Here is a 19331-nt window from a genome sequence, read left to right as displayed (position 1 = left end):
TCGCTTGTAGAATAAATGAAAGAACAAACGAGGGAGAGAAATACAGGGGTAAGTGGTTGCCTGGTTTTAGATGGTATTTGGGAGAGAAATAAATGTGCTTCTAACAGTAGCAGCTGGCAGTACACGTGATGGCAGTCACTAGGTTTGAGCACTTTCCTCTGCTCCCAAGCAGTTTTGGAAGCTTATGTACAGATGCTGCTTTTCTGAATGAGGCCATCGGCAAGGGCCAAAGCTGTTTATCTTACTAATCCCAGTGATGTCTCCAGAAATAGATTGTCTCTGAGGAGTGTGCTTTGAGGAGAGAACAAAAAGTGAAGTCACAGATTGGTAGAGTTTAGGGATTGTCTCTGGCTTAATGCTTCTGATTGTCAGACAGCACATGGGGGACTAGAGGGGTGGGGACTTAGGGGCTGGGCGAGGGCCAGATGCCTCGCCTCCAGACTCCTGTCTCCATGGAGGGCAAGTGAAAAACATAATAATGGAAACACAGGGGTTTCAGGGAGCCCAGCTGATATTCCTCAGATGCCATTTCCTACGGGAAGGCTTCCCTGACCAGAACTACCCCTTGCCGTGGCTCCCATCATCAGGTTAGAGGTAGGAGCCCCTGCTATGAGCACCCCTAGCACTTGCTCTACTGCTATGGTAGCACTCCCACAATCACCATGGGGTAACATACACTCGTTCATTCTAAGTGCCATATGGCAGGCACTACTTTATTTATTTTTATTATTATTATTATTTTTTGTCTTTTCTAGGGCTGCACCCACGGCATATGGAAGTTCCCAGGCTAGGGGTCTAATTGGAGCTGTAGCTACCGGTCTACGCCAGAGCCACAGCAACGCCATATCCGAGCCACTTCTGCGAGCTATACCACAGCTCACGGCAACACTGGATCCTTAACCCACTGAGCGAGGCCAGAGATCGAACCCACAACCTCATGGTTCCTAGTCAGATTCCTTAACCACTGAGCCACGACAGGAACACCCAGCAGGCACTCCTTTAGATGCTGAGGATTACAGCAGTGAACAAAATAGGCAAAAGTCCCCACCCTTGTGGAACATGTACTTCTAGTGTATGTGGGGAGACAGACCAAAAATAACCCATAAAACAGGTAAAATACATAACATGCTAAGCAGTGATAAGTGCTACAGAGAAAAATAAAGTGGGAAAGGGCTATTGGAGGTGCAGGATATACCATCCCTAAAGCATCCAGGCTTTCCTCACCAAATACCTATTCTGGCTTTGTCCCTATAGGATGTTCCATAACATTATTTTATTAAATTTCACCTTTCCTTTTAGTTTGGGCTGATCACTGTTTCTTTGAGTAACATGTTTCTCCATCCTGTAGGACATGAAATTCTTTTTTTTTTTTTTTTTTTTTTTAAATCTCTTTGGGGCCACATTTGTGGCATATGGAAGTTTTCCAGCTAAGGGGTTGAATTGGAGCTATAGCTGCTGGCCTTCACCATAGCCACAGCCATGCCAGATCCAAGCCACGTCTGCAACCTACACCACAGCTCACAGGGCAATGCTGGATCCTTAACCCACTGAGCGAGGCCAGGGATCGAACCTGTGTTCTCATGGATACTAGTCAAGTTTGTTACTGTGGGGCCACAGCAGGAACTCCCAAAATTCTTTTACTCTGTCATAAACTTGTGTCTTTCTTCTATAGGGTGGACCCTGAGTCCTGAAACCCTGGCATCTGATGAACAGCACTGAATTTATTTTCTTTGTCCTTTTGCTCAAATTTTCTAAACTTCATGTATCAAAGTAATGAACTGAATAACTAATACCTCTGCTGTCTACTGGATGTTTTCCAAGTGGCGGGTGTGGTATTGTGATCACCCTCATGATCTCATTTGATCTTCCTAATGTCCTTATGAAGTAAGCACTCTTATTATCCCGAGTTTATAGTTAAAGAAACTGAGGTTTAGACCTGTAGCAGGGGTGGGATTTGAGCCCAGCACTGCAGGAGTAACTATGACCCTTGCCAAGCCACTTTCCTCTCTACTTTGCTTGGAGCATGTATCTCTGTGCATGCCTCCAGGGTGACAAATAACCCAGCAGTGTTTGGGTAGCCAGAGAGGATAAAATAGAGCTTCTTTGTGGCCTGTTCACTCCAAGGGCTCTTGATGAACTTGGGGCCTTCTCTAGGGCTGACCACAGTGAGGTGACCTGGAGAGGTCAGCATAAGGCAAGCTTTTGCTGCAGGCAGATCTGAAACCTAGCACTCCCCAGGGATGTGAGCCACTGTTTGGCCAAGCTTCCTTCTGGCAAGAGTTAGCAGGCTGCCACTGTCTCCTTGTGCTGCCTGGGTGGCCTCCAAACACCAGTAAAGTGTGAGGTCATTGGAACCGAGCAGCTCAGGAAATACCTTCGGTGCCTGTGGCTTCAGATATCTGAGGTCCAAATTATAACTTGCCTCTGCCCAGTGATTCACAGGTCAGTGTTTATACCACAATGATCTCATTGAATCCTCTGTGCTTCCTGCTGGGCTGTGATGATCATGTCCATATGAGAGATGGGAAGCAGACCAGAAGAGGCAAGGTGAATCACCAAAAGATACCTAGAGTCAAGACTTGAACCCAAGTCCTACTGAATCCAAGTCCCTTTCACTGGCACTAGACTACAGATCTTCAACTTTACTTTCAAACGTCACCAGAGCTCTCTGGTGTTTGGGGTGGCCCAGTGAATTAGCTGAGGAGGCCAAGGGGGCCAGGCTCTGTCCTCTTTTCCCCACTTCAAGCTGGGCTGCACTTCTATCAGGATTCTGTGTCAGACTGTCTGAAAGATTTGTGTTGCTAACAAAATATTTTCAGAGGATTGCCCCAAACTGTACCTTCTTCCCTGGGAAAGAAGCCTGGGTGCAGACTCTTTCTTCCCTAGGACTCCCTTTTCTCTACACAGGCAAGAAGAGGCCTCCTCTCTACTGGAAGATGCTTTCAGCCCCAAGATGGTGGCACAAAGGAATAAAAAAAGTACTACAGCAAGGTAGCAGACCCAGGTCCTAGTCCTAGTCTAATGTGACTTTATTTACCTGTCTCTTCATCTGCAAAGATGAGGGGATTAACCTAGATAATTCTGATTGTTTACTTTAGTTCAAATAACTAGTGAATCTAGAATATCATGGATATTTCAATTTTTTGGTATGTGCATTTTTTTTGGGGGGATGCATACTTATAACTTTCATCAGAGTCTCAAAGAGGTCTGTGAGATAGACCATCTAGCTTCTCAAGATTTTCTTTTTCTTTTTGGAGTAGGGATGCTAGGAAATCTTATTTCTCCTTGGGGGAAGGGAGAGTTCAAGTTCTAAGAATGATGTGAGAAAGCTATTTGCAGGAAAAAAAACAAGGACAGGATACAAAGATAAGCAGAGATTAAAGATGGGAGCTAGATGAATAACAGTTTGTGAGGAAACCTAACAATATTGTTGAAGCCCCTGGATCCAACCATGCCTGATACTCCTATACTTTTCAGCTAAATGAATGTCCATCCCCACTTAAGGCATTTTCTATTCCAACTACCTATAGAATAAATGACTGATGTACTAATATTATTGGAAGAGGCTCTTGCCATTTGAAAAATTACGACTCTCGACTTAGAAAAAACAAAGGAAGGAGTTCCCGTCGTGGCTCAGCAGTTAGCGAACCTGACTAGCATCCACGAGGACACGGGTTTGATCCCTGGCCTTCCTCAGTGGGTTAAGGATCCGGTGTTGCCGTGAGCTGTGGTGCAGGTCACAGACGTGTCTCGGATCCCATGTTGCTGTGGCTACAGCTCCGACTGGACCCCTAGCCTGGGAACCTCCATATGCCGTGGGTGTGGCCCTAAAAAGACAAAAAGACCAAAAAAGAAAAAAGGAAAAAGAAAAAAAAAAGAGAAAAACAAAGGAAGAGAAAGGGATTGGGGTGGGAGTTTTCCTCTCATACTTTTTTTTTTTTAATTTCAGAGGAGAAAAATACTACCTGTTTTGTTCCCCATCCTTAATTAATTCTTTTAGAAAACCAGTGGCTTTTAGAGGCAGAAAAGATCTTAGAACCAATCTCATTACACAGAAGGGAAGCCAAGATCCAGAGGGAAGTGACTTTCTCAAGGTCATGTAGTAAATTGCTAGCAGGCTCTGAGACTAGAACAGAAGTTACCTTCTTCAAGGTATGCTCCTCTCTGTGGGACTTTCCTCAGTGCTCCTTTCCCAGGCAGGCTGGCCAGTCAGCAGAGCTTAGGAGGGTTCTTGTGCCCATGTGTGCTGTATTGACACATGGGTTCTTATCTTGTCCAGAGAATTCTGCATTCTTGCTTTCCTTTTCAGGTTCCATGGGCACAGGCAAACAGTATTTGGTCTAAAAATGTTGTATGAAGTAAGGGACCCAACCTCTATCAGGTGACGCGCCCACCTAGGCTGCTGGCCTGGTAGCCCCAGATAAGATTGGAGTCCTGAGGTTCAGGGCCATGCCGGACATTGCCCAGTGTTGCCCACAGCAGGAGGATTCAGTTGCCACTAGGAGTCAAAAGCAGGCAAGCAGGATTTATGGGCCAAGTTCAGGGGGTCACTTTCAGCCACAAGGTCAGATTTGTTTAGCTCTGGAAGGCAGGAATGGCAAAGGCAGAAATGGGGCCAACGTGGGTTTGGGGGGCAGCAAACCATTGCCCATACGGTTGGTGGGAGAGACCAGGGCACACCTGAACGCGAAGGAAAAGGGAACTCAAGATCCTGCTTGTCACCTGGTTCACAAACTACTCAAAAGCGGAACAGGAGAAACAACCTTTAATGTCCGACTTTGTTTCCAACCCCGCCAAAGTGCCACCGTTCAGGAAGTACAAGGAGGGGCTTGAGAGGTACGAAGTCACAAGACAAAAAAACGCCCCCGCTGCCTCCTGGGCGCACACTCGCTCTTGCCCCCGCGCAGGCGGCCCCCACACACGCACACACTCACACCACACGTACACCGCACAGACACACGCACGTGTACCCACGGTTAAATACATGTACAGAGGGACTCGTTTAGATATATACACAGAGAGAGAGAGAGAGAGACGGAAATCCCGGCCGGCGTCGGGTCCCCCAGGCTCTCAGCATGCTCGGCCCAGCTCACCACGCTGTACCTGGCACCCATGCCCCTGCCAGAAAAGCAGCTGCCCCTCTCCCCGCCCCCCTCCCCCCGTTTCCCCGTGGGGCCCGCGTCTACCGGGCGCCAACACTGCCCTCCCCCCCTCCGCCCCGCCCTCCCCCCAAATGACCGCCTCCCCAGGGATGGAAAGCGGTGCGCGGGGCCCTAAAACTGCCCGGGCGCCAGGGGCATGTTGCTTTTGAAGCCCGGCTGCCCGTTGGCCACATCGGCCGCGGCCTCGCAGCCCCCGTGGCTGGTGTCTCCGTCGGTCCCGGGACTCTCGGGCTCCGTCAGGAGCTTGAAGGTGAAGAGCGGGCCCGAGTCTTGGCGGCCGCGGCGGCCGGGGGGCTCGGGCGCGGGCAGGCTCAGGAGGGCGCCGGGTGCCTTCCACTCTGGGAAGGCGCACAGCTCAACGGGCGGCGGTGCGCCGCGGCCCAGGTAGCCGGGGCTCGGCGAGGCCGAGGGCAGGGTCCGCTGGCTGCCGCTCAGGCAGCTGCCGCTGTCGTCCAGCGAGTCCTTGCGCGACTGCGAGCGCTCCAGCGAGCCGCCGCGCGTCCACGGGCGGTAGGTGTAGGCGCAGCCGCCCAGGCGGCGGCGGCGGCGGCGGCGACGGCGGCCGCGGCACTGGCACCCGAGGATGCGCACAAAGGCGCGCTTAAACTCCTTGCTGGAGCACGGGTAGATGATGGGGTTGAGGCAGCTGTTGAAATAGCCCAGCCAGAACACCACCTTGAACACGTTGTCGGGGGGCTTCAGGGTGGAGAACAGGGAGCCTGCAGGGGAAGGGGGAGTGGGCAGGGGCGGAAAGACAGACAGCAGTGGGTGAGTAGTCAGCTCCTCTCTTCGGTGTGATTTGCCTAAACCTTGTTAAGCGATGGCATTCCTGCATCCTGGGCTTTGTCTAGGCCAGATCCTCTCCCTGGAATACTGCCTTTCCTCTCAAAATAAATGACTCTGACATCCATTTTTAAAGCCAACCTCCATCACTTCACCTTCGTTCATAAAACCTTTCCTGACCTAGCTAAACAGCATCCAAACTCTCCTTAACGCTACATTTCCTAGGGCAGCGCTCACCACTTTCTATTCAAATGACAGTAACAATCACCCACAATTGTACAGCTCTTGGGTCAGAGGCATTGTGCTAGGCGCTTAACCTGTATCATTTCATCCTTCACAGAATGCCATGCAGTATTTCCAAGTCAAATATGAGATGTATTAAAGACCTGAAGGTGAAAGATTAAAGGTAAAAGGAGACAAGGCAAGGGATGATTTTACGGATGTAGAGGTGAAGAAAAACAACTTAACGCTTCAAAAAGATAAACTACGGGGCATGAGTGGGAGAAGATATTTACAAAGTCTGAGACAGTCAAGCAATTGATATTTAAATTAAGGACTCTTGAAAGTCAACAAGAAAAAGACAGCAATCCTAGTAAAACGTGGGCAAGGAACAGGAACAGGAACAGGCAGCTTACCAACTAGGAAACCCAAGGGCTAATGAGCATATGCTAAGATGCTCAAAATATTAGGTAGTCAAATAAATTCAAGTGAAAACCACAGAGTGATAGAATATATGTTAGGTTGGCAAAAATTTAAAAGCTTGATAGTGCCAAGTGCAGGCAGGGATGTGGGGACATGGGGAGTCTCCTGCCTGGTGGGTGGGGGCACAGGCTGTGAGGACCTTCTGGTCCCATTAAGCACACACATACCTCCTGACCTGGCAGTTCTGCTCCAGGATAGAGACCTCAAAGAATTTTCACACAGGTCTATCAGAAGTCATGTACAACTGGGCTCAGGACAGTGTTGTTTACAGTGACGGAGTTGGAAAACACCTGGGTGCCTCTCGCAAGGAATCATGGGAAGGTAGGGTAGGGTATATGTAAGCACAGCAATTATGCAGCAGTTAGAGGTCCTGGATTACTGTACAAAAAGCTATATGGAAAGATCTTAACTACTCTGTTCTTTGAAAAAAGTAGGAAACAATGAAATTTATAACGTAATACTTTTAAAGTAACACACCAAACACCACACACATTTTTCAAAAACACTTTCAAGTTTAAAAAATACATATCAAATACAAAATGGTTGCCTAAGGGTGAGACAGAGGGAAAAAGGAATAGGAAATGAGAATAAAAAAAAATCAATAAAATAAGATAGAGGCTTGAATTAGACTGATGACGATGTGAGGTGAGGTCCCATGAACTGAGAAACATGATCAACTCATTCCTCTGAATGTCAAGTCCAAAAGCATTTTATGGCAATATTATGTTAAAAACAATTTCCCTTTTAAATGTGAGCATTTGAGACTTGGAGAGGTGAAGTGACTTGCCCCAGGTCACACAGCATGTTTCTAATATAGCAGGGATTTAAACTCAGTTCCATTTGAATATGAAACAAGATTTTTTCTTTTTAAATGCTCATGATCATACCCTTTGCGGAAAATGAGAAACTATTAAAAAGCAAAAAGAAAAAAAATATTTTAAAAGCACACATAACCCCACAATGCAGAGATACCACATTTTGGTGCAGATACTTTCAGATTTCTTTTTTCTGTTGTATATACATAGGTAAATGTTTTCAAAAATGCAGTTATACTTTATAGAACATTTTGTGACTTCAAGCCATGTCCCTAAACTAGCCACACTGCCTGTGGTACAGGACTTTCATATTCCTTCCTTATCTCTCCTGCTATACTGTGAGCTTCCTAAGGGCTTGGTCTTCATTTGCGGAATGAAGAGCATCTGAGTGGGAGGAATCTTAGCAAATCACGAAGTCCGACCTCCTTGCTTTGCAGATGGAAACACTGAGACCCAGCAAGTGGCTGAAGATCCCACAATGGTGGCACAGATGCTGTACGAATGCCTATTTTGGATTCCACTTGAGTATCTCCCCTGTAGTACTTGCCCTTCTTGATTATCTGAGCTTTGGCTTGTGGTTACAGGGAGCCTCCTACTTCTCTGCTTGGCCATACAGAGATGATGGCTGTGGTCGGGGGGAGGTGGGTGGGTAATGGGGTGTGGAAATAGCCAGGCTCCCTGGGGCAGGCTTAAGCCAGAGAGGGATTAAACTTGGAAAGAGAGTTATTCACACCCGGGGTAACTGCTAAGTAAAAGTACACTGACTTAACTCAGGAGAAATGTGGGAGTGAAGACACTTGGGTTTAACCCAACGTGAGGCCCATGAGGGCACCACCTGCTGGCCTGATTTGTGACAAGGGCTGCCTCATTAGGTTTTTGTTCCACTACCCCAGATTGTTGTAAGGAATAAGACGCTGGGCAGAAGGGCCCAGTGCAAAGGCAAATATGATGTGTGTACACCTCATATTCATGGTGGGGTGAGTTGTTTCTGTCCTTGGGGAGGGTCTTGTTTCTGGGACTGAGTTGAAAGAGCATAGTTAAACTGGTCTTGACAAAATGGGACACTGTAGAGTAAATGTGGGGAAGTGGAGAGAGGCAGGTAACACTTGGAAACCTTGGGCATTACCCTAGAGGGTAAATTCTGATGAGCATGTGCACAGGTAGGCACACCACCTATGAGGACATGTAGGGCCTGGGATAGAGGCTGGGGATGCACAGACAGTTGTGGCAAAGGTGGAGAGGAGATCCAGGTGTGGAAACATGCTTGCTGAAGACACACTGGTAGCTCTGCATGTCAACCCTGTTGAAGGTGATAGTAAAATGAGCAATAAATTGCTAAAATCAGGGGCATCTTGAGGGACAAGCTTTTAAAGGATACACGAATTAACAATAATGTTAATAGCTAATGTTCATCAGAACTGTCATTTATGTTGTGTGTGCTCTGTATATGTCCTACACTAAACCCTTTTTACACCATTTGCCCATTTAATTATCACAATAATTGCATGATGAAGGGTCTATAGTTGGTTCCATGTTACAGATCAGGACACCAGCATATAAGAGTGGTAGCTTTTTACATTTTTATGTATTCATTCATTTGTTCATTTATTCCACAAATACTGAGCTCTGCTAAGTGCCAGGCATGTGGCCAAGCTATGGGGATACAGACAAAAAGGGATGTGGTACCTGCCCTGTGGAAGTCCACAGGCTTGTGGGGAGGCTGCTGTGTTCACAGGTCATTGCAACAGAATGCACATGGCATTATGATAGGGGCATAAATCATTCTGTCGCCTTATACCATTTGACATTTCTTTCTAGCCTCTTTTTCACCTCTATCACATGGAAGCACTTTGTCAAGGACAAAGACAGGCTGGATCTTTGCCTTTACTTTCTTCCAAAGCACTCTCCAAGAGTGCTTCTGAGAGGTACTCAGCAGACCTCAGCTGGGCTCACCCACCCTGAGCAAGCCCTCAGTGACTTCTGACAAACACTTCCTTTTTCTTAGATTCCAACTCTTGTGAGAATCCTGGTTCTCTCATCAGACATGTGACCTTGGGCAAGTTTCATACTGTCCCTGAGCCTCAGTTTCTTCATCGATAAAATAGAGTTAAGAAGAGCACAACCTTCCCTGGGTTGTTGTGAGGATTAAACAAGATAAAATACGTGAAGTCTTTGTTAGCACGCTGGGTACTAGGTACCTGCCACCTAAATCAGCTCTGCATTAATGCTAACTAACCAAATAATAATTATTCCCGTAGGGAGTTCTCTGATGGCTTAGTGGGTTAAGGCTCCTGCATTCTCAGGGCTGTGGCTCTGGTTGCTGTGGTGTGGTGTGGGTTTGAATACCTGGCCCAGGAATTCCTACATACAGCCTGTGTGGCAAAAAAGAAAAAAAAAAATACACAAAACACCCCAAGACAGAACCTGAAATACACATTGCAACTCTCATTAAAAAAATAAAAATTATTTCTGTAAACCACTTATTGAGCTGGAAACCTAATTATAGGAAACCTATGTTTGATAACTTGATGTATCATTTTGGGTAATTTATTCTTCTTTTCTGGGCCTCAGTTTCCCTCGTTTAAAAATGCATTTATTTATTTTACTGAAATAGAGTTGACTGACAATATGATATTAGTTTCAGCTGTACTACATAATAATTTGACATAGTTTTCCTCCTTTACTTGAGGGGTTTGATCTGAGTCCTTTCTAGCCTCACCATTCAGTCTCCATGAGGTCAGAGCCAAAAACCCTGCCCATCTCTGCTTCTCCAGACCCACCACAGAGGGGCAGTGTGGGTCAGGGCCTGGCCTGCCAGGCGCCTGGATTCCACACATATTTCTGCCCCTTCCCTCCTCCCTCTCTCCCCAGCAGCACAGTAGCCACCAGGATTAGGGACCCCGTTTGCTACACCAGCCTGCCCCGGTGGGAGCCAAGAAACCCTCATTGTTTAGGGAAAGTGCTTAGCCTCTTGGAGCATGAAAATGGATCAGTGACAGGGATCTTTTTCTCTGGACACCCAAACAGACCTTGGGGCGGGGAGGCAGTGAAGCTGCCAGGAGAGGGAGCAAATGTCAACGGGAAATGCTGGTTCCTGGAAGCCTGCTCTCTCTGCTGGAAGTTAGGGCTGAGCCTGCTCTTTGACAGGGCCACCAACTCGCAGTGCATGCCTGGGGGCCTGGCTCTACTTCTCTTGCTCATGCAATGGTTCCTTGCTCCTTGCCGTGTGTCTGAGAATCATGGCTTGGCAGGACTGGGAAACCTTCTTCCTTAAAGGAAGATCAGTGAGGGTGAGGGACTTGTTCAAGGTCACTCAACTGGTGAAGGGTAGAATGACAGCCGGAACCTGCCCAAATGTCCTTCATTTATCCAAAAAACATTTATTGAGACAGTGGAGTCCAGTGGTCAAGGACCCACTGAGACATCACAGGCAGGTAGACCTGGGTTCAAGGGCTGACTCTGACTTCCCAGCAGAGTGACCCTGGGGAAGTTACTTGAGCTCTGGTTCCTGGAAAATGGGGATGATGATAATTCTTTTCCACATGGATGAGTTGATCTTAGGCTTGGTAAGTGCCTGGCATGTTGAAAGCAGTCAATAAGTACAGCTATTTGATTGCCGCAAGCACAGCTACTCTTACTACTGCCAGCGCTGCTGTTCCTCCCAGTACTATGGCTATGAAGACAAGGAAGGTAGCTAAGAGAATGAGCTCTCGGTGCAGACCAGACATTGGGAATCTCACCCTACTACGCTTTCCAGTTCAGGCCCAAGGATGGAGCTCTAAGTGGTCCTTGAGCTTGCTGAAATTATATGTGATGTTCATGCATTTTTCTAGGGGAGAATCCATAGCTGTCATCATGGGCTTGACAGGGTCAGAAACCCTCAAAGGGTTAATTAAGCCTCACCCATCTCAAGTCTAGGGCTTCCTAAGTATCGTGAATAGTCATTCTACCACCTGGACCACCTATTACTTAATGCTTTTCTTTTTCCTTTCCTTTCCTTTCCTTTCCTTTCCTTTCCTTTCCTTTCCTTTCCTTTCCTTTCCTTTCCTTTCCTTTCCTTCCCTTCCCTTCCCTTCCCTTCCCTTCCCTTCCCTTCCCTTTCCTTTCTTTTGTCTTTTTAGGGCCATACCTGCGGCATATGGAGGTTCCCAGGCTAAGGGTCCAATCAGAGCTATAGCCACTGGCCTATACCACAACCACAGCAACGTGGGATCCAAGCCACATCTGTGACCTACACCACAGCTCAGGGCAACGCCAGATCCTCAACCCACTGAGTGAGACCAGGGATCGAACACACATCCTCATGGATGCTAGTTGGGTTCATTAACCACTGAGCCACAATGGGAACTCCTGCTTTTCTTCAATCTACTCACTTTCAGTATCTAAACTAAATAAACAAGTATATTTTTTCTTTTTCTTTTTTAGGGCCACACCTGTGGCATACATAAGTTCCCAGGCTAGGGGCTGAATTGGAGCTGCAGCTGCCAGCCTACAGCACAGCCGTAGCAACACTAGATCTGAGCCACATCTGCAACCTACACCACAGCTCAGGGCAATGCCAGATCCTTAACCCCCTGAGCGAGGCCAAGGGTCAAACCCACAACCTCATGGTTCCTAGTTGGATTCGTTTCCACTGTGCCACAATAGGAACTCCCTAAACTAAATATTTTTTAAAAATGAAATTTTCTCTAACTATTTAAAAACCTGTATCATTTGCCATAAACAGAATTCAGGGGTAAAGAAACATAAGATGAAAACAAAATGATATTAGTACCTCTAGATGGCTCCACACAGTGGTGGGTCTGAGCCTGCTCTCTTTTTCAAAAAAGGAGATTTGCTGGGATTAAAGGGTGATGAAGACTTGCTGGCCCTAAGATGAGAGGAATTCCTCTTTGAGGAACTTGAAGGACTGAAAGAGAAGTAAACAGGTAATACTTTCTCCTGGAGAACTCAGCCCCTGGCAAATAGTAGTAGCTAAATAAATATTTGTTCACTGACTGACTGAATATATGAGTCAGAGTTTCCCGTACCATCTCAAGCTGTCATTTCAAGCTATCTTGCACATCATTCAGATTCATAGTCATTTTGAGCAGTGTTATGGGCGCAGTCCTGGGAATCCACTTGCAAGAGGCTCCACAGCTCCACTCAAGACGCCTTTCGCTAGCTTCTTACTGAGGACTTTTAAGCATATCACATGAGTTGCCACTTCTGAAAGAGCTTGGGGTGGGGGTTTGAAAGCTTCACACATGGTGGGGAGAGCAGGAGGGAGAACTTGAGAGGGAAGAATTAAAGCAGCAAGCAGATGGTGCAGTGAAGCCACCCACACCAGCTGGCCTTTGCCTGCCCGAGCACCATGTAAAGGGACAGTGAAGTGCAGGCACCAAAAGCCAAAGCCCTGCAGTATCAGCACAAGGAGAAGCCCTTTTGGCTGGATCATGTTCAGCAAATAAAACTTCATTCTTCAAAACCAGTTTGTTTGTAGAATAGTGGCTACTATTTGACGAGCTCTTATTCTGTGTTAGCCCCTGGGCTAGATGCACAACCAGCTTTTTTGGCTGCCCCACAGCATATGGAGTTCCCAGGCCAGGGATCAGATCTCGACCTAAGCCGCAGCTGTAGCAATGCCAGATCCCTAACCCACTATGTGGGGCCGGGGATCAAACCTGCGTCCCAGGAGTCTGTTGTGGTGCAGATGAAAAGAATCTGACTAGGAACCATGAGATTGAGGGTTCAGTTCCTGGCCTCACTCAGTGGGTTAAGGATCTGGCATTGCTGTGAGCTGTGGTGTAGGTCGCAGATGCGGCTCAGATCCTGCATTGCTGTTGCTGTAGGCGGCGGCAGCTCCGATTCAACTCCTAGCCTGGGAACCTCCATATGCTGCAAGTGCGGCCCTAAAAAGCAAAAAAAAAAAAAAGCCAAAAAACAAAGTCCCAGCACCCCCAATCCCGTTGCACCACAGCAGGAACTTCTAAATGTGTAACTAACTTTTAAAAAAAAAAATCTCTTTAAAAAATTATTATATTTGATTTACAATGTTCTATCAATTTCTGCTGTACAGCAGTGACCCAGCCATACATTCATATACATTCTTTTTTTTTCACATTATCCCCCATCACATTCCATCACAAGAACCGTCTTTTCACCAGTTATTCTTTCAACTATTTCTGTTCCCAAGACAGTCCAGCATGACTGTGCCCTGCATGGCTCTAGGGGGCGCCATTCCACACTTCAGTCTACAGCACTCCCTGATGGCCCAACCCAAACGACCCTCTTGGAGGCCTGACTGTTATACTTGGGGGAACGGCAGGCAAGTTGCCCTAAGCACAGGGCTAGTGGGAGATAGAATTTGAATATGAACCTAGGCAGTCCCAACAGAAGCTGTTAATCACTTCCAATTCAGTTCATGGGGAAACAAAATACATATGTTGATGTATATAAAAGGCTGGGAAAATACACATGAAAGGAGGGCAACATCAACAGTGTTTATCCTTCAGGGGTGAAATTATGGGCGAATTTTCCCTCTCTGGGCCTTCTGGTATTTTCCAAAAATTTCTCCATAAACATGAATTACTTTTGTGATTGAGAAAAATTAAATGAATATTATTTAAAAAATGAAAAATGAACCAAAAGATACTGTGTTTACTGGGTCCTTGTTATGTGTCAGGCAACTTTCTTATGTTCTACTTCACTTAATCTCCATGACTGTTCCCTGAGCAAAGTGGGATTCTCCCACTTTACAGATGAAGCAATGGAGCTGCAGCTAGAAGGCAGTGCTTGACCAAGGTCTCACACAGATCATACGAGAGAAAGGTGTGAAATGAGATCTTTTGTGGTTAAGGCCAGCAGTCTCCCCTGTTAGTTCCTGATATGCCTGTGGGTCCCCTGATATACCTTATTCTCCCTCTGTGGGGCAGGAGAGGGGGTCTTGGTTGAAGGACTGACCAAGGGTGGACTCGAAGCCTTCGGCAAGGCGTAGAGGGATGAAAAGCATCATATATCTGGTCCACCCAGGGCTGGTGCTTTGTCGCATCCCTCTGAGCTCTGACAGTCTGGGTCTCCAGGATCATAAATGTGATTTGACTGATTTCACAGTCAGCATCATATAAGCAGATGACCTCCAGGGAGCCCAGTGGGTGGCAGAACCGTTCTGATCAGCTTGTACATAGAGTGGCACTCCCTTTCAACATGGTTCTTATTAGGAGTATTTGGCTACACCTTCAGCCAAGTCTCCCCAGTGGAAACAGTTTGGCCCAATAAAAACTCAAAACACTTAAAATTCTAGTTGCTAATTCTCTCAGCCCTGGCTTTGTGAAGGAGGTTTCCTTGGATTTGGAAATTCCCTTTGAGGTTTTTACATTTTCACTTGCCACTTAACCCTGGAATGAGATCACAAAATGCTCCAACAAGGGCAATATTTTGGGGCCAACAGACCCATGTTAAGTTTTATAGCAAATGCTGAAAACAGTAATAGTCACCAAAGCCATCGCATACAATGAACTAGGAATCAGGTATGAGGTACTACGTTTATAAACACTCCCTTATACAATTCTTCCAGAAGCCCTGCTATGATTCTATCTCATTTTACAGATAAGAAAACCGAGGTTTAAGAGAATGAAGTCACATGTCTATTAAATGGCAGAGTGAGGATTAAAATCTAAGTCTGAAGTCCGGGTTCTTACTCACTGTTTAATAGTAAGAAAAAGAAGTTTCCATTCATTTCCTTAAGCACCAGACAATTTCTCTCTCAACTGGGAACAATCTTTGTCTTTACCAGATTATCAAACTATTTTATCTGAAGCTAAAATACGGCATTTATCACTTTTTGTCTTGAATTACAGTTGCTTAGGGCTATGCCTCATCTCAGATTAGACCGTGAGTTTTTACAAAAGAGAATTCATGTCTGATTCTTCTCTTTCTCCTCAGGGTCTAGCACAGTGCCTGACACAGGAAGGCACTCAGCCAACATGTGGTACAAGAACAATATTAATAATGAAAGAAATAAACCCAAAAGATGTTAGCCCCTGGCATCTCCAAGTGAGGTTCATGGGTAAATAGCATCGACAACCTTGGACTGCTTGTTAGAAATACAGAATCTAAGCGATCCAGTGAATCAGAATCAGCTTTTTCACAAGATCCCATGGTGAGAAGCATTGCCTTAGTCCACATTACAATTTGATTTTAAAAATTGTTTTCCCGGCTATCTTGGGATTTACAGATGAGCAAAGGCTGGCCTGAGAGCCACCTCACCATGGGATTGACCTCCTTGTCCCAAACCCTCCAGCGGCCCCTGTAGTTTATAGGATAAAGTTCAAACTGCTTAGGCTGGAATTTAAGAACTGCTCAGCTTGGCTGCAATGGACTGATTCTTTGCAACATGAGTTGACTCTTTTGGCTCCTTTCCTTTTATCTACTCTGTCCACTAGCCTGAGATCTCCATTCCTTTCCCCTCCGCCCCTCCATCCCTCCCAGGCCTGGCTCAAATTCCTCCTTCTCATAACCACAGCCCACCACGCACAGTTTCCTCTGAAGTGTGAAAACAGAAGGAAGGAATGAGCAGGCGGTGAAGACCTGCTGAGATCCAGGTGACCCACACGCTTTACCGAATTCCACCCTCACTATAAGGCAGGACGGAGGAGTGGGTTCTGTAATCCTCAATTTTCAGCTTACAGATGAGGAAATCAAGTTTTCCAGTGGACCGAACTCCCCCAATATTACACAACTATTAAATGGCAGAGATGGAGTTCAAAACCAAATCTGCCTGGTCTCAAAGCTGGGCGTTTCTACAACAGACAATATTGCCTCTGGACACTCAGAATACTTCTGAGCTGCGGGGAGCTTGGGCTAGAATTGTTTTGTTATTTGTAAGTGTCTTTATATGTATTTGATCTGTTCATTAAAATACAAGTATCTAGAAGCCAAGAGTTTTGTGGCACTCTGCCTCAGTGGTTCTTAATCTGAAAATGCTGGTTATGATGCAAATAATGTAGCATCGTATAAATTCAGGGGCTCACAGACTCACTGAATGCCAACCATGGGTATCCAAGAGATGCATATTCACCAGATTAGAAGTTTCTGCTATTCTTTCCACAGAATTCTATCATAGCAGCTGCTAAACTTATTTGTTTAAGGGTCTGTCTCTCTTGTTTACAAGCTCCTTGGGGTCAGGATCAAACTTAATTGTCTTGGTTTCTCTCACACCAAACACAGAGCATGGCTTGTAGTGAAGTGTAAAACTTTGGTTCATAGTAGGTGCCACATAAATGACTGTGCAGTGATTCTCCTGCTTGTAATTTGCTTCCTTCCTCTTCACTTATTTAAGTGGTAACCACATGCCAAGGTCCGGTTCAGTTTTCATCTCCTTCTGAAATCCTTCCTGACTGCTCCAGCCTGCTTGTCCTATATTTCCCATAAAAACAGAGGCCATACTACATGGGATAACACGAAATGCCATTCTTAAGGGATGTGCCCCTTGTCTCTGCAGGCAGTGTCAAAGCTCCTTGAGGATGGAGTTACTATCTTATGCTTCTAGCACAGGGCTGGGCATGGGGTCAGTGCCATCAACTGATGGACCCATTCCAGCTTCAAAGAGGGAAGCTACCTCTTGGCTTAGGCTCAGAGTTGGGAGCAAGTGGGATGAAGTAGTTTCTGCAGTATTTAAGGGTCCATCTTTGAGGCCAAACTGAATATGTTCCATGCTTTGACTTGGCTGGAAATAACAATTTCCCCATAAAAACCTTCTAAAACTGAGCGTTGGTGGGACCTATGTGAAGGAAACTATAAAACTTCATGAAGTGGCATAAAAAAAAGACGTGTATAAATGGAGAGACATAGCTTGCTTTAGCATAGAAAGTCTCTATCCAAGAAAACTTCATCTGTAAATTCAAGACAATCTCTTTAAAATACTACATAGTTTTTTTTTTTTTTTTTTTTTTTTTGCAGGGGAAGGGAGCGGTGAGTGGAAAGGGAATCTAAATGATTGCAAACTAAATGTATGGAAGAATGTAGATTATAAAAGAATCATCATGAAAAAAAAAAGCCAGGTCAATTAAAATAAATAAAGAGGAATGGTGCAGTGGTGCGGGAAGGCAGGGAAACTCACTTGCACAGATATTAAAACTTATCATAAAACCATATCATAAAAGTAATTTAAAAATACTAGGGCAGGAAGTATAAGAAAAGGCAGATAGATCAATGAAATGACATCATTTATAAAGACAAAAAGATCCACAAGAATTTTATATGCTTGTGGGGAAAAAACCAGATTATTCTATAAGTGGTATTGAGAAAAAAATTAGTGATATTGAGACAACAGTCTGGCTATTTTTTTTTGGGGGGGGGGCTGCACCCTCAGTATATGGAAGTTCCCAGGCTAGGGGTTGAATTTGAGCTGTAGTCGCTGACCTAGGCCACAGCCATAGCAACACGGGATCCAAGTCGTGTTTGCAACCTGCACCACTAGTTCATGGCAATGCCGGATCCCACTGATCGAGGCCGGGGATCAAACCTGCATCCTCATGGATACTAGTCAGATTCGTTTCCTCTGTGCCGTAATGGGAACTCCCATTATAATAAGAGTCTAGCTATTTAGAAACAAAGGTGGATTTCTTACATTAAAATAAACCCAGATGGAGCCAAGATTTTAAATATTAAAAATTATTAAAATATTAGAAGATATAAGGGAATATTTTTTATGATTTTGAAATAGGAAAGAAATTTTTAAGCATGACAGACATTCAGGATGCATAAAGAAAAGTATTGCTGGATTTGCTTATACAGTTCTTTCTTTTCTAAGGCTGTAGTTGCAGCATATGGAAGTTCCCAGGCTAGAGGCCGAATGGGAGCTACAGCTACAGGCCTATGCCACAGCCACATCAATGCCAGATCTGAGCCACATCTGTGAACTACACTGCAGCTCATGGCAATTGGCAATACCAGATCCTTGATCCACTCAGCAGGGCCAGGGATTGAACCTGCGTCCTCATGGATACCAATGGGGTTTGTTACCACTGAGCTACAATGGGAACTCCAGCCTAGACATTTCTGTAAGGTCACAAACTTTGAAAACAAAGTTTAAAAAGAATTGAGGGAAATATTTGTAATTCAAATGACAGCAAACGGAATAATATTCTAATACATAAAACTCTCAAATCAAGAAAACAACTCAATAGAAAACAAAGCAAATCATATGGATAAGCAAGTAAGAAGAATAAGTACAATGGGCAATGAATTAACGAAAACATAAAATTCCTTTCCCAAACACATATTGTAAATTAAAAATCAGTAATATATTTCAGGTCTATTAGTTTGGCAAAGGCATGAAAAAACAGACATTTTCATACATTCTGTGTATGCAAATTTTGGGAGGAAAACTGGTGTTATCTATACAATTAAAATGAGTGTAGCTTTAGCTTTTGATGGAAGTACTCCACATCCAGGAATTCATCTTACAGAAGTACCCTTAAAAGGGAGCAAAGATAAATGTACAGGAAATTGCAATAATGTTCCCCCTAAATGGGAAATAACCAAAATTCCAGCAATGGGGCATTGTAGAATAAACCATGTAGCATTCACACCTTGAAAAATCATACATCTATTAAAATTATAAGCTAGGTCCACATGGAATGAAGCCCATGACCAGAGTTAAGTAGAAAAAAAGCAAATTTCAGGAAAGAATGTCTAGTATGATCTGCTTTTTACAAAAAAATTGTGTGTGTGTATGTATGTGTATATGTTCATATAAAAAAACCTTGGTGAATGTGAAGAAAACTGTTCATAATTTTTTTTTTATCGAGGATGGTTTTATAGGAAGATTTTCATTTTTATTCAAAAAATTTTTTCACAATGAATAATCATTGTTTTTGTAATTAAG

General features: G+C 45.1%; 1 protein-coding gene across 1 annotated transcript in view; it reads right to left on the bottom strand.

The window, feature by feature from the left end:
- Positions 1–4747: 4747 nt before the first annotated feature.
- The window catches only part of ADRA1B (adrenoceptor alpha 1B), a 53870-nt gene continuing 39286 nt past the window's right edge, over positions 4748–19331 (bottom strand). The window contains exon 2 of the mRNA XM_047779711.1: positions 4748–5881. Within this exon, the coding sequence (XP_047635667.1) occupies positions 5274–5881 (608 nt within the window). The 3' untranslated portion in view covers positions 4748–5273. The remainder of the gene's footprint in view (positions 5882–19331) is intronic.

The sequence above is a fragment of the Phacochoerus africanus genome, chromosome 1 (assembly GCF_016906955.1).
Source record: "Phacochoerus africanus isolate WHEZ1 chromosome 1, ROS_Pafr_v1, whole genome shotgun sequence".
Lineage (NCBI taxonomy): Eukaryota > Metazoa > Chordata > Mammalia > Artiodactyla > Suidae > Phacochoerus > Phacochoerus africanus.
This window is presented reverse-complemented; position numbering and strand designations above follow the sequence as displayed.